We start from the raw sequence: 15,404 nt of genomic DNA, 5'->3' as shown, positions 1-15,404 counted from the left end.
GGGGGAGTGGGGAGGATTTCATGAAGGATGGATCTCATTTCAGGACAGGATTTGAGGAAGTCGTATCCCTGCTGGAGAGCCACATTCAGAGTCTGATCCAGTCCCGGAAAGTATCTTGTGCCAAGTGGGGCACTTTTGTGTTTCTTCTGTGGGAGGTTCTGGGTTTAAGAGGATGAGGAAGTGGCTCTGGTTATTTGCTTCTGTACTAGGTCAGGAGGGTAGTTGCGGGATGCGAAAGCTGTTGTCAGGTTGTTGGTGTAATGGTTCAGGGATTCCGGACTGGAGCAGATTTGTTTGCCACGAAGACCTAGGCTGTAGGGAAGGGACCGTTTGATGTGGAATGGGTGGAAGCTGTCATAATGGAGGTACTGTTGCTTGTTGGTGGGTTTGATGTGGACGGACGTGTGAAGCTGGCCATTGGACAGGTGGAGGTCAACATCAAGGAAAGTGGCATGGGATTTGGAGTAAGACCAGGTGAATCTGATGGAACCAAAGGAGTTGAGGTTGGAGAGGAAATTCTGGAGCTCTTCTTCACTGTGAGTCCAGATCATGAAAATGTCATCAATAAATCTGTACCAAACTTTGGGTTGGCAGGCTTGGGTAACCAAGAAGGCTTCCTCTAAGTGACCCATGAATAGGTTGGCGTACGAGGGGGCCATCCTGGTACCCATGGCTGTTCCCTTTAATTGTTGGTATGTCTGGCCTTCAAAAGTGAAGAAGTTGTGGGTCAGGATGAAGCTGGCTAAGGTAATGAGGAAAGAGGTTTTAGGTAGGGTGGCAGGTGATCGACATGAAAGGAAGTGCTCCATCGCAGCGAGGCCCTGGACGTGCGGGATATTTGTGTATAAGGAAGTGACATCAATGGTTACTAGGATGGTTTCCGGGGGCAACGGATTGGGTAAGGATTCCAGGCGTTCGAGAAAGTGGTTGGTGTCTTTGATGAAGGATGGAAGACTGCATGTAATGGGTTGAAGGTGTTGATCTACGTAGGCAGAGATACGTTCTGTGGGGGCTTGGTAACCAGCTACAATGGGGTGGCCGGGATAATTGGGTTTGAAAATTGTAGGAAGAAGGTAGAAGGTATGGGTGCTGGGTGTTGGTGGGGTCAGGATGTTGATGGAATCAGGTGAAAGGTTTTGTAGGGGGCCTAAGGTTCTGAGGATTCCTTGAAGCTCCGCCTGGACATCAGGAATGGGATTACCTTGGCAAACTTTGTGTGTAGTGTTGTCTGAAAGCTGACTCTGTCCCACAGCCACATACTCCCGACGATCAAGTACCACGGTCGTGGAACCCTTGCCCACTGGAAGGATGACGATGGACCGGTCAGCCTTCAGATCATGGATAGCCTGGGCTTCAGTAGTGGTGATGTTGAGAGTAGGATTAAGGTTTTTTAAGAACGATTGAGAGGCAAGGCTGGAAGTCAGAAATTCCTGGAAGGTTTGGAGAGGGTGATTTTGAGGAAGAGGAGGTGGGTCCCGCTGTGACGGAGGACGGAACTGTTCCAGGCAGGGTTCAATTTGGATAGTGTCTTGGGGAGTTGGATCATTAGGAGTAGGATTAGGATCATTTTTCTTCATGTCAAAGTGATACTTCCAGCAGAGAAAACGAGTGTAGGACAGTAAATATATGACGAAGGCTGTTTGGTTGAATCTGGGAGTGGGGCTGAAGGTGAGGCCTTTGGATAGGACAGAGGTTTCGGATTGGGAGAGAGGTTTGGAGGAAAGGTTAACTACTGAATTAGGCTGTTGTGGTTCCAGATTGTGTTGATTGGAATTTTGAGGTTTTGGAGGGAGTGGAGCTGGAAGTGGGAGGTTGAGTAGATGGGAGAGACTGGGTTTGTGTGCAATGAGAGGAGGTTGAGGTTTGCTGGAAAGGTTGTGAAGGGTGAGTGAGTTGCCTTTCCGGAGGTGGGAAACCAGGAGATTCGATAGTTTTTTGAGGTGAAGGGTGGCATGCTGTTCTAATTTGCAGTTGGCCTGTAGGAGAATGCTCTGAACAGCCGGTGTGGATGTGGGAGAGGAAAGATTGAGGACTTTTATTAAGGATAGGAGTTGACGGGTGTGTTCATTGGCTGAGTTGATGTGTAGGAAAGGGTTAGGTGGGTGAGGGAAATGGATTGTTCAGTTTGGAACTGGTATAGGGACTGATGGAAAGAAGGGTTGCAGCCAGAGATGGGAACTTTAAGTGTGAGGCCTTTGGGGGTAATGCCAAATGTCAGACAAGCCTGAGAAAATAAAATATGCGAGCGTAATCTGGCTAGGGTGAAGGCATGTTTTAGGAGGGAATGTAAATAAAACTTAATGGGGTCGTTGTGGGGGTGTTGTGTGCGTGACATGGTATTAGAAGGTGGAAAGTGTAACATGAGGTTGAAATGAAAATGAAAATAAGTGGAGAAAGTAATTGGAGATCTGTTGTGGAAAAAGGCGAAAAAGTGTTGGTTAAAGCTGGGCTATGTTGATCCTGCGGTGAAATTGGGTTGGTAGACAACGATGTGCACAAAGGTTAGGTGGTTGTGTTGCCGCCAAAACACGTTAAAGGATGGAGAGATTCGGGAAAATTTCGACAAAACGGCGTGTAAATGTATTAAAAAGAGTGGTTTTGTGGTGGTAGATTATGAAAATGAGGCTAACTATTGTCTGGCGAAGAAATAATGACGTTAAAACCTGTGGGAAGCAGCTAAAAATTATCAGTGATGTGGGAAAAACGGAAATGGAAATAAAGCGAAAGTTATCAGAACTAGACGAAATGGTTGTTTAATAGGTGAAAGGAACTGTTTGTGGACTAGAAACGGTGGATTTTATAGCAGCGGTAGTGTTGAAAGCGGAAAAAATTTTTTGGTTATGGTTTGGAAGTCGGTGACGTATTATTGAGTATATATAGGCGGGATAAAATTGTATAGTAGATTACAGCAAAAAGGAGAAGGTGAATACAAAGTGAAACGACTGGCAAAAACAAAAAGAGAAAATAAGACGACAGAAAAGATTTCGAAATGCAACAGTGACAATAACAAACGTAATTGTTAGGTTCAAATTAATGATATGAATTAATAGAGGGAAACATTCCACGTGGGAAAAATATATCTAAAAACAAAGATGATGTGACTTACCAAACGAAAGCGCTGGCACGTCGATAGACACACAAACAAACACAAACATACACACAAAATTCAAGCTTCCACAACAAACTGTTGCCTCATCAGGAAAGAGGGAAGGAGAGGGAAAGACGAAAGGATGTGGGTTTTAAGGGAGAGGGTAAGGAGTCATTCCAATCCTGGGAGTGGAAAGACTTACCTTGGGGGAAAAAAGGACGGGTATACACTCGCACACACACACATATCCATCCACACATATACAGACACAAGCAGACATATTTAAAGGAAAAGAGTTTGGGCAGAGATGTCAGTCGAGGCAGAAGTGCAGGGTCAAAGATGTTGTTGAATGACAGGTGAGGTATGAGTGGCAGCAACTTGAAATTAGCGGAGATTGAGGCCTGGTGGATAACGGGAAGAGAGGATATATTGAAGAGCAAGTTCCCATCTCCGGAGTTCGGATAGGTTGGTGTTAGTGGGAAGTATCCAGATAACCTGGACGGTGTAACACTGTGCCAAGATGTGCTGACCATGCACCAAGGCATGTTTAGCCACAGGGTGATGTTTGTTTGTGTGTCTGTCGACCTGCCAGCACTTTCATTTGGTAAGTCACATCATCTTTGTTTTTTTTATATATATATATATATATATATATATATATATATATATATATATATATATATATATATATATATATATATATCTAAAAAGAAAGATGATGAAACTTACCAAACAAAAGCGCTGGCAGGTCGATAGACACACAAACAAACACAAACATACACACAAAATTCTAGCTTTCGCAACCAATGGTTGCCTCGTCAGGAAAGAGGGAAGGAGAAGGAAAGACAAAAGGATATATTTTTTCCCCCCCCCAAGTAGCACTACATATAAATAAACAGTCGTTAGCAGAGTGACAGAAACAATTATAGTTATGATATTGCTGTTAATAATAGCTGGGGTAGGCTGTATGCCACAGGAAAGCAGTGTACCTAATGGACAACGAATAATTACAGAGAATTAGATTGCATGTGGCAGCACATCATAATATAATATATGTCAATAGATCAGTAGCTCTAATTTTGTGCCTGTAAGTTGTAGATTAATTATAGTAAGTGCATTTCTTTTGAAAGGAGTAGAGCATTGATAATAAGTGATTCCTGAGAACCATGTTGCATGTAACATTATATCATTGTATTAAGTGTAGGCAGAAAATATTACAAGCAGCAGTGCATATGAATAAACACTCATAAGTTTGAAATTACATTCACAATAGGTGATTAAAAGAATTATATTGCATGTAACAGTATATATCATTATATTAAGTCTAGACAGACCAGATTAAACAGATGATTATATCATGTGTAAGTAGTTGTCAAGCAATTTACAAGAAACAGTAATTGTTAGCCTCTCAGACATGTATTTTCATGGAAAAAATTGTCAGTTTTCAACTGTTGAAATGCACATAGACATAATGACTGTACCACTTGTAGGACCAAACGTCCTCATTTCTTTACAAGTCAAACTCAGACTTTAGAGCAACTGAACCGATATGAACATTCCAGGCGACCGAACCAAAAAGATGGATAAAGGGATCTGCCCACACTAACTGTCAAAGACACCTTGTCCTCATAGCTTGGAAGTTGTCTTCCCAAATTTTTCAGCATCTTCTCATAGAGACTGAGAGCCATGATGGCCACATGCCACCGTAGAATCAGATTTGCATTGGTAAATTAAGTACCAGCTGGTTACTTCCAGAATACGTACTGCTCAACAACTAGTTGACAGATTTCTCATTGGTCATCACCACATTAGATATGATGTAGCAACATCAGATCAGACAGTAATTAAAATTGGGTACAGATAAGGTAAATTCCAACATAGGTTGAGGCAAAGGGTAAAGTACCAGTGGTTAAAAATGAATGGGTTAATATTAGGAGTAAAATGATTAGTTTAGCCACTCCAAAGGTATGATAAATATATACATTTCCTCATCAGATACATATTAATTAATCAACTAGACTTCAATTGGAAGTAGATGTCTGCAAGAACCATAACTATACCATGAATACAAATCCTCAATTTTTAGTTTTTTTTTCTCTCTCTGCTACTCATTACACATGAATCATTAGTGGTCATCTGAGTATTTTCAATAAGATATTGGAGGAATTTAACCCGCTTCATTAAGAATCAGATTGTAAGCTAACATTTGTATATATTGAAAAGCACTGACTTGCTGTAACATACAGCAGTATTGATCAGTTCAGATATGTGTAGACATTGTCAAAGAACAACTCGCACCTATACTAAAGAGATAGCATGAAATATACAGATATCAGACATGTTGCAAACATCATCCATATCTTATAGTATTAAGATGGTAAAAGAATAATTAAAGAAGACTACCAATGGTTTGGTCATTGAAGCGGTAGAAATCACATGAAAATGAAACTATGTGAATCTTAAATCCTGGGAATCAGAACATTTCTGTCCCAATAATTATCTCCAACATAAAATTCCATTTTCTTTATGCTCCACAGATGGAGCCATTCTAGTAACTTTAACATAATATATTTCTTTCTGATAAATGTTCCTTTTCCAATTACACACTAGATCTAATACATGTTAAGGACAGGATTATGACATAGAGTATTTTCATACTTGATAGTAAATCAATGTCTATCCAGTGACTTTCACATAATAGGTATAGTAACAGGTCACTCCAAACGAGAACATGTATATATGGCTTCAAACAGTCTAACCTAATTATAATCACATCTCAGTTGTAAAGTAATAAATTGTCTCTATAACAGCAAATATATCTTAAGTAAACTTCACACCAACTTCAAAAATTTTCTCAACGTTTCACAAATTCATCAGCACAATGAGATTATAACTTTATCAGCATAGTGAGAATAACTGTACAGACATGATAAGTAAATATTACACCAATTCTCCTCAAAATCCATACATATGTTGCATTAGTAAATCACACATTATTAAACCCACCCAAAGTTTTTACTCGTATCCAGTTAACCAGAAAAAGGCAGCTTGCTTAATATAAAATATGTGCACCAGTTCCTTTTGGCATCCAGTCTCTATCTATTTGTCCGAATCAGGTAGTGGAAGAGGGTGAGTTTGTACAGAAAAGTAAGAGAAGATGTGACTTGAAAAGGAACGAGTCACACCAGCTCGGAGCCTTGGGTTTGCCACCCCCAAATTGCAAAAAGAGCTTGCAACCTCCTGAGGAAAATTTCGTTAGAATGATTTGAGGTTGTCATCATTTGAAATGGCATCTGTTCTTACTCCCTCACACAATTGCTATGGTTGTTACAACATGTTTCATCAGAATTCATAGCTTTGATAGAATCAGACAATATTTTTGAACATCATCTGTCAGATATTTAATATCCATACCACACAAACAGTCAGTCACATCATCTGCTTTTTCATTGTGATTTTCATGTAATAAATTCTGTTCCTTCACACAGAATGACCATATCCTAAATTACTATGTCCATCAGTCGTCAGAGACAGCAAAGGACTTGGAAGAGCAGTTGAACGGAATGGACAGTGTCTTGAAAGTAGGATATAAGATGAACATCGGCAAGAGCAAAATGAGGGTAATGGAATGTAGTCAAATTAAGTTGGGTGATGCAGAGGGAATTAGATTAGGAAATGAGACACTTAAAGTAGTAAAGGAGTTTTGCTATTTGGGGAGCAAAATAACTGATTATGGTCGAAGTAGAGAAGATATAAAATGAAGACTGGCTATGGCAAGGAAAGCGTTTCTGAAGAAGAGAAATTTGTTAACATCGAGTATAGATCTAAGTGTCAGGAAGACTTTTCTCGGAATATTTGTATGGAGTGTATCCATATATGGAAGTCAAACATGGACGATAAATAATTTGGACCAGAAGAGAATAGAAGCTTTCGAAATGTGATGCTACAGAAGAATGCTAAAGAATAGATGCGTAGATTGCATAACTAATGAGGAGGTATTGAATAGAATTGGGGAGAAGAGGAGTTTGTGGACACCTTGACAAGAAGAAGGGACCGGTTGGTAGGACATGTTCTGAGGCATCAAGGGATCACCAATTTAGTATTGGAGGGCAGCGTGGAGGGTAAAAATAGTAGCGGGAGACCAAGACATGAATACACTAAGAAGGATTAGGTTGCAGTAAGTACTGGGAGATGAAGAAGCTTGCACAGGATAGGGTAGCATGGAGAGCTGCATCAAACCAGTCTCAGGACTGAAGACCACAACAACAAAAAATGTCCATATTTTACTGGTACACTGTTGCAAATCACTACATGATGAATCTTAATAAGAAAAATGGATATCATTCGTTTTTGAAAATACTGGTTTCTGAAAAAAAATTGTAATTGGTGTTGTTTTGTTCTTCCACTCTCTAAGTCAAGTGCCTGATCAAGATATACTCTTGTGTCATACAAATTGCACACTTTATACTCTAGGATGGTAGAAGGATCCTAACTGCTCTTACTAACTAGATAGGATAGTAAAAGGGGAGTGATTCAAGAAAATAGATATGGAGTAACTAGCTGGGGTAAGGAACCATATGCTAAATGGTGTATCTACTAAAGTACCACACATCCCCTACCTGAAATTACTACAATGTGCCTGATTGTAATTGCCATGTCTATTTGCCCCATTTCACCAGGCTTCGAAAGAGGCAGGTCTAAGTTTACTGGACCATTTCTTCTGTTTTCAAAATTGTTACTATTGTTTCCCTGATTTTGCCCCCACTGCTTATTTCTTGGTTCAAAATTCCTGTTCTCAGGTATCTGCCTATCATTCCTCTCCCCATTTCTTCTGTCATGATTTCTGAATTTGCTATTGAAATGATCATTAAATGCTCTGTTATTGTTATTCCTGCTATCATCAGGTCTGTCATTACATCTGCCATTTCTCTCCCATGCTAAATCCAATTTATCTATATATCAAAGAAATTGTTCAGTGGTGGCATCAGGCCCATAGGCCAAACTCCACTTTACCCTGTGTGGTAATCTACATTTTAAAGTACCTATTTGGATCCTTTCAACAAGTGGTTTATTAAGATATACTAAAGTTCTTAACTGTTGTTCACAAAAGGTTTTCATGTGACCATTACCCTACTTGAAATTTGGCCCATTCAAAAATTCTGACTTAATTCTAGCTTGTTTAGTTTCTGACCAGAATTTGTTCATGAAAGCTCCTTCTACCTCATTAAATGACATTTCGGGTTTGATTGATTGGTTTGCCCATGACAAAGCCTCCCCATCTGAAAACGTTTAAAAAAATTTAATTTTCAAACTATCATTTATTTTATCAGTAAAATTATCTTTCATCTGGTACATGAAAACAACTGGATGTATATTGCTCTCCCCTGAAAATGTTTTTATGTTAACATTATTCCACAATGGACTGTAACTACAAAAATATTTCATGGCAACATAATCTTCGATTTCTTGAAATTTAGATTTGAAGTCCGAAATTTCGCTTAACAAGTGCCTCCATCTTCTTTTAACTCTGCAAAATTCTCATTTGCAATTTTAGTGAAATTTAGTATATTTTGGTCTGTTTCTGTGAATTTCTTTACGAAATCTTTGTTGAGCTTTTTTAATTGTAAAACTTCAACAGCAGCAACTTTTTCGAAATTTCCCATGGAATCTAGCTTCTCTTTGAATTTTTGGTATTCCTGTTTTAAGGTAACAATTTCCCCTTCTATAGTCGACACATTTTTGGTAATCTAATCTACTTTCTTCCAACATTTATCTAAACTCTCCTTTGTCTTGCAAATTTGGGTTCCATGGTTGTCTAACTTTCTACTGATAGAATCAAGCTTCTGATCAAAAAAAGTTTTATGTTCATCAAACAATTTTTCAATTGTCTTTTTCTGTTCTTCCATAAGTTGAACTAACCTATTCAAGGCTGATACATTAGGTTCAAATCCATGAAAGGGTGAACATACACTACTGTGATCACTGTCCTCTCTGATTTCATTGTCTTGATTAACTACACTGTTATCAGTAATATCTAAGCTGTTTTGCAAGTTTCCATTAACTTCCCCATTATCGTCAACTTCTCTATTGTTGTTAACCTCCCTATTATCCTCCATAGTGACAATACAGACAAAAAACAATTTCCAAAAGTGAAGATTCCAATAAATTTTGTACTTACAATTGGTTCTCCAAGTTGCGTTTTCACGTATCATTACATCCTTTTTAGTGTCACTCACTTTCTTCTCTGTCCTGTTCTAAAAAAAAATGGAATATTATTTCAACAAGCAGGTTACAAACAAAATACGAGATTAGTTAACAGAATTACACTGTATCCCAGCTCCAAACATGAATTATAAATTGTCTTAACTTATCGTAATTATGGGGTTGTTCATAGTTACTCATGACCTGCCACAGTCGTCATCCTGAGTATATTTACGGCCACTGTAAATTAACTACTGGAGATTTAATTTAGTTTAATCTTGCAGTAAGTTTCATAATTTTCATTATAGTTTCAAAACAAAATTAAAGTATTATTACAAAGGCAAACAATACTTACAATACAAAAGGAGCAGCTACATGCTTACTGCTCAAAACCCAAAACTAGACTGACTCACTTTGCCAACATGGTTGTAACTATTTATGCTTTCTTAACAATCCCAAACAATCCTTGGCATTGTTTAAAATTAATATTGATTAATTAACAATTAAAATGGATACAAAGAAATTGAAAGTAAATATATGATTGTATACTTACTCCTGAACAGATAGTACACTACGATAGTAGTAGATGTCTGTTATTTTATTTGAGAATAAATTCTCAAATAAGAAATTACAATAATACATTTACATTTTTTATTTATTACTAGAGGCTCTCTTCATGGGAATTGTTCCCTTCATTTACATAGCGTCTACACTTTGAAGTGAAAGAGATTAAACATTTATTTTCTCAGTTATAATTTTTTCTAGACAAGTTGCATTTTGTTTAAATGTGTGATCCTGAATTAGACTGGAAAATGTTCGTTTTAAGTGGGTCTTAATGGGCTGTTATGTTTCAATGTCTAACAACAGATACAAGATATGCACAGTAAACAGTTTTGTTAACAGCTGTGTCATTTACTTCGTTTATGATTCTTGTTATATAAACAAAATCATTTAACTGCTTCACTAAGCAATCATTATGATCAGTCCACCAAGTGAGGTGGTGCAGTGGTTAGTTTGCTGGACTTGCACTCAAGAGGATGATCGTTCAAACCTGCATCCAGCCATCCTGATTTAGGTTTTCCATGATTTCCCTAGATGGCTTAATGCAAATACCAGGATAGTTTCTTTCAAAGGGCATGGCCAATTTCTGTCCCTATCCTTTCCTAACCCAAACTTGTTCTCTATCGTTAATGACCTCTTTGTTGATGGAATGTGAAATACTTATCTCCTCCTCCTCCTTTGCTATGATCAGACCATGTCAAGCCTTTGTTTATAATAACTCCAAGAAAATGCTGGCCACTTCCTAACAGGATACAACAGTAAATTTAATTTTTTCAGGTCTGCATTGCATTTTACTGGAATTTATGTGAGGAGCAGAGAAGTCATCCATTTAACTTGGACTTATAAAGCAGCTCTTACATTCTTCATATCTCTGTCTGAAGTTTGTAAGAGTTTTCCCGTCAGTTTCTACTTATCAGTTCAAATGATAAGTTTTCTCTGAACGTATATCATTCTTGACAATCTGCCATATAGCTTTTGATTTGTTTATTTCATTTGAGGTGAATTTACTTTCTTCCCCTTATTTTGCCTGTTTAACTATGCTGTGAGATTTTTGTTTTGTATTTGTTTATGTACATGAGAAACTCCACATCATTGTTGTTTTTTGCTTCTGTGTGCACTTTCTTCTTTCTAATGCTAGAGATTCTGTATATATGTCACATAATGTTATGAAGGGAAAATATTCATTGAAAACAGTCATGATTTCTGATTTAGAAGCAATTTAGTTAATGTTTACTACACTGGTTACTGAATGACAAATTTCATTCAGTTTTGAGGTAACTGATATGGCAAGGCTGCTTTCACAGGTGGTCCTGTCTGTAACTTGATACGATAATCCTGTGTCAGAATTGGAATAGGATGTGCCGACTGAGTGAATCAGGCAGGTCTGGCACCTTGATCTTCCACAGGGTTATGAATGCTGTGCCATGGATTCAGGAGTGGGAATGGAGTAATAATGGACCAGAATGTTCTGCAGGCTGGGTAGATGACAGAAATACATTTTAAGAATGGGGGGAATGATGGTGGGTAGGATGCCCCTCATTCCTGGGCATGATGATCGATTGTCAAAGCCCTGGCAATGAACATGGTTCAGTTGCTCCAGTCTAATGCAGTATTGGGTGATATTCATGTTTCAGAAACTGATACCTTCTACTATTTGGAGAGTGATCTCCTTTACCCCTAAGTTATTTGCATTCTATCAGAACTTCCCTTGCTGTAATTATATTTTATTTGCTCATACATTTATTTTACTTACATGTGTGTCTGAAACTGAAGTCATTTTATAGCCAAGTCCCAAAAAATTGGCTTCCAGTGGTAGCATAACTGTGCTGGAGTTTATTGTCACGCCAATGTTTAATATATCTCTTTTAAAACAGAAATCTGGGATGCCATGGATGGAGTGTTACCACCATAAAAAAAGTCAGAGTATCAGAGTGACTGACTGTGTCACAGAATGAAACCAATTTCAAAATTGGGAACCATAATCTATTTGTCCTCAAACGGTTGGGTATCTGGTCCACTCTTTCATTTTATTCCACTTGAACAATTTCAAGATGTTCCAAAAACTGTAATGGTTGCTGATGACACTAACATACTAAATGAGTGCCAAGACTCACTCCTACTTTACAGATCTCAAATGGTAGCTAAACAGGCTAACATTTAGTTCAAACATAGAATTCAAACACACAGTTTAATTCTATGTCTCACAAAGACATGGAAAAATGACCTGCATGTACTAAAAATGGAAGTTATTGTCATACACTAAGAGAAACATTGTAAGTAAAATTCCTTAGGAGTCTAGTTGTTTAAGAAGTTAAATTAGATTCAACACATAAATAAGGTAATTATTAATTTTTTGCTTAGTGATGTTCCTCATTGTGTTGACCCAAAGAAAAAGCTGTTGGCTTATTCTGGATCTTTGAGTCCATTGTTCTGATTAAATTACCATGTGGGACAGTACACTTTGGGAAAGTAAGATATTTATTCACCAAATGTGGAAAGTAAGAATATTGTGTCAATCATATAGTTGCACATTTTTCAGAGGTATTTTTAAAGGCCTTGGAATTCATACACTCACCCCCAAGCATATTTACATATTAATGGTGTTAGTACTGATAGTAAAAATCAGTTTCAGCTGAACTGTGAGTTGCACAATCACAATGAGAAATTAAAACATGTTTGTGTAGATTTTGCCTCCTTACACAGGGTCCAAGTTGAAGTTGCCAGCACTGATATTGGTTCAGAAATCTTCATCAATCTACCATGTAATATAAACCAAACAACAAATTCCTATCAGTTCATAAGAAAACTGAAAACCACCTCATTGAGCATTCTTTCTACAAAATGACAGATTATGTAAATTCAAAGATTCAGAATTCATGAATACTGTATGACTGGTAGCATTGTTTGTTGTGAAGCTGGGTAACAACTGATAACTTGTAAATAAGTGTCTTTAGTTGCAGATGGAGAAGAACATTACTTTGAAAAGTACAAATTTTTATGTAATTTTTTTAATTTAATTCATAATTTAATCTAATTTAACACTTTGATTGCTGAGCCATTGCTCAGGGGTGTCTACCATAAAGACTGGCTGATTTTAGCGTATTTTAAACTACTACAACTCATGAAAGGTTTCAGTTATAGCAATAAAATTACTCTTATTGAAAATCCTAGACTTTCTTGTTTAAAACCATATATAATACCTTTCTCTTGAATTAATACATACTTTTGACAAGCATTATTATTATAACATTGTTTTTGAGAAAAGGAAATATTGGTCAAAGGTATATTCACTGTATTTTCTAGAAGGAATTTTTTTTTTATTTTACACAAAAATTGTAATTATGATGGATACAGTATGTCTTATCTACAGTAACATCCTGTAACTATTTTAGGATGCAATTTTCTCTGTATGTGGTAAATTTGAAGCACGGCATTTTGCACAATGCTACTTTACGTTCACTACACTGGTAGCTTGTGTCTTTTCACCACACTTTTCCAGTCAGTTTTTTTCCTCTCAGAGAATGCACTACACACTGTTTTTGTTTCTGTTTCTTACCTACTTCTGTCTCAATCTTTTCCAGGAAATGATTTCCAGTTGATAGTCTTGAGAGTCCAGATGGACCAGTTCGGGGTTCAAGATCTTTGCTTTGTGCAAGATTTGCACAGATACTGTCATGAAGTGAGATGTTGTGAGGTTGCAGTATCCTTATTGTATAATATGCAGGAATTTACAATCGCCATTAGTATAACATGGAATGCCAACTTTCTCCACTACTTCACAATTCAATGTTCAAATGCGCCATATGACAATTGCTGATCTGATAAGTCAACACCAAACTTGTTTTTATTATAGTCCACTACACAGGCTGGCTTTGACTTCTCTCTTCCTCTCTGATCGGTGAAAGTGACCATCTCAGCAGTGTGCCTTGTACTTATCGTATGCACATTTCTTTTGTCCTTCCAACACAGTGCTAACATATTTCCTTTACGCCTGAAAATAACTTCACCTCACTGAAGGTTCGGATCTTTTATAGCACAAGGCAATCCCCAACGAGATTTTCTTGTTGTTCCCACAAGAGCAGATTTTGCAGCTTCCAGTTCTGAAGCAAGTATTGGACTTGTGTAGAATCTGTCTGTAAACAGAGTGTAGCCTTTTCCTGACAGATTTGCAAGCAATGTCTTTACCAGAGTCACTGTATCAGACCTTTCATCCGCATAAACAGAGAAATTCCAGATTTGGATAACATGTAGAGTTTCATACCATATTTATTTGGTTTTTGTGGCATGTACTGTTTGAAATACACATGACCTTGAAATTTACACATGCCTTCGTCTATTGTAATTTTTTGAGATGGTGTATACGCAGGCAAGCTGGAAATTAGCACACACATTATCTAGGAGGGGTCCCACCTTGTGCAGTCGGTCATAGCCAGTTTCTCTTTTCCTCTTAGCTAAGGAATTATCAATAATGTGGAAGTTTCTCAAAAAATGGTTCAAGTGGCTCTGAGCACTATGGGACTTAACATCTGAGGTCATCAGTCCTCTAGAACTTAGAACTTCTTAAACCTAACTAACCTAAGGACATCACACACATCCATGCCCGAGGCAGGATTCGAACCTGCAACCGTAGCAGTCGCGCGGTTCCGGACTGAAGCGCCTAGAACCGCTCGGCCACCTCAGCCAGCGTGGAAGTTTCTCAAAATAGAAAGAAATCTGTCAGGCTCAAGATGTTTGGACAGAAATTACACGACACAACAGGGTTCTTGGACCAGTGCTCTCGTAGACGTGACCTCACACTTACACACATATGGACTACAATTGCCAGAAACTTCCTTACTTCCATAAGTGTAACTCCTTTCCCCTTTGATAATGAGCAGGTGGGTGAAAGGGAATTTGTGCTTTGTAATTTCCTGATGCATTGTTGAGCATACAGATTAGTTTGTTCCTTTATATGTTTTATCATACTGTCTGTCAGGAAATAAGAGAAAAATTCTAGAGGTGCAATGTTCTGGTCTACACTGACAACATTGTAGATTTCAGATTGTCCTGAGAATAGATCGATATCTGGTGCACGATCAGTAGTCGTCCAACCTTCCTTAGAATCGGTGCAGTGAGGAGGTCTCGGCTTCCCCCTCACCGTCAGTCTCTCTCGTTCTTCAGGCACAGGATTACTTGCTGCTGAAGTGCTTGGACACCTGCTCTCCTCTTCTGAATCTATCAGAAGAGTAGTATTTGCAAATAAAATCGTAATTACATACTGAGAGTTTTTTCAGTGAAAATCTGAACAAAAATTATACATGTTTTGTTGTCAGAATTCTTTACCTGAACTGCCAGAAACTTCTTCTTGAACATAGTCCACATCATCATCAGCGTCATCTACAATATCTTCCTCTGACAAATCAATGTCACTTTCTTCTAAATCACGATATAACTCGCAAGCAATTTCTTCATCCATCAAGCCACACTTCACCATGCCAACGCTACTGAGACCGTGCGGGAAAAAATCGCCACTCACAAAACCCGGCAAATAAAAAGGGAAGCACACCCTTCCACA

The 15,404-nt window shown here is 38.0% G+C and overlaps 1 protein-coding gene across 1 annotated transcript; it reads right to left on the bottom strand.

Moving 5' to 3' along the window:
* Positions 1-13,858: 13,858 nt before the first annotated feature.
* On the bottom strand, positions 13,859-14,241 carry LOC124795674. Its single transcript, XM_047259747.1, has 2 exons — positions 14,112-14,241; positions 13,859-14,043 (listed from the first exon to the last, which is right to left on the bottom strand). Exons 1-2 carry the CDS (start codon positions 14,239-14,241, stop codon positions 13,859-13,861), a joined length of 315 nt encoding a protein of 104 aa, XP_047115703.1.
* Positions 14,242-15,404: the final 1,163 nt, after the last annotated feature.

This window comes from Schistocerca piceifrons, chromosome 4 (assembly GCF_021461385.2).
Source record: "Schistocerca piceifrons isolate TAMUIC-IGC-003096 chromosome 4, iqSchPice1.1, whole genome shotgun sequence".
NCBI lineage: Eukaryota > Metazoa > Arthropoda > Insecta > Orthoptera > Acrididae > Schistocerca > Schistocerca piceifrons.
Note: the sequence above shows the minus strand (reverse complement) of the source record. Positions and strands in the feature narration are given on the sequence as shown.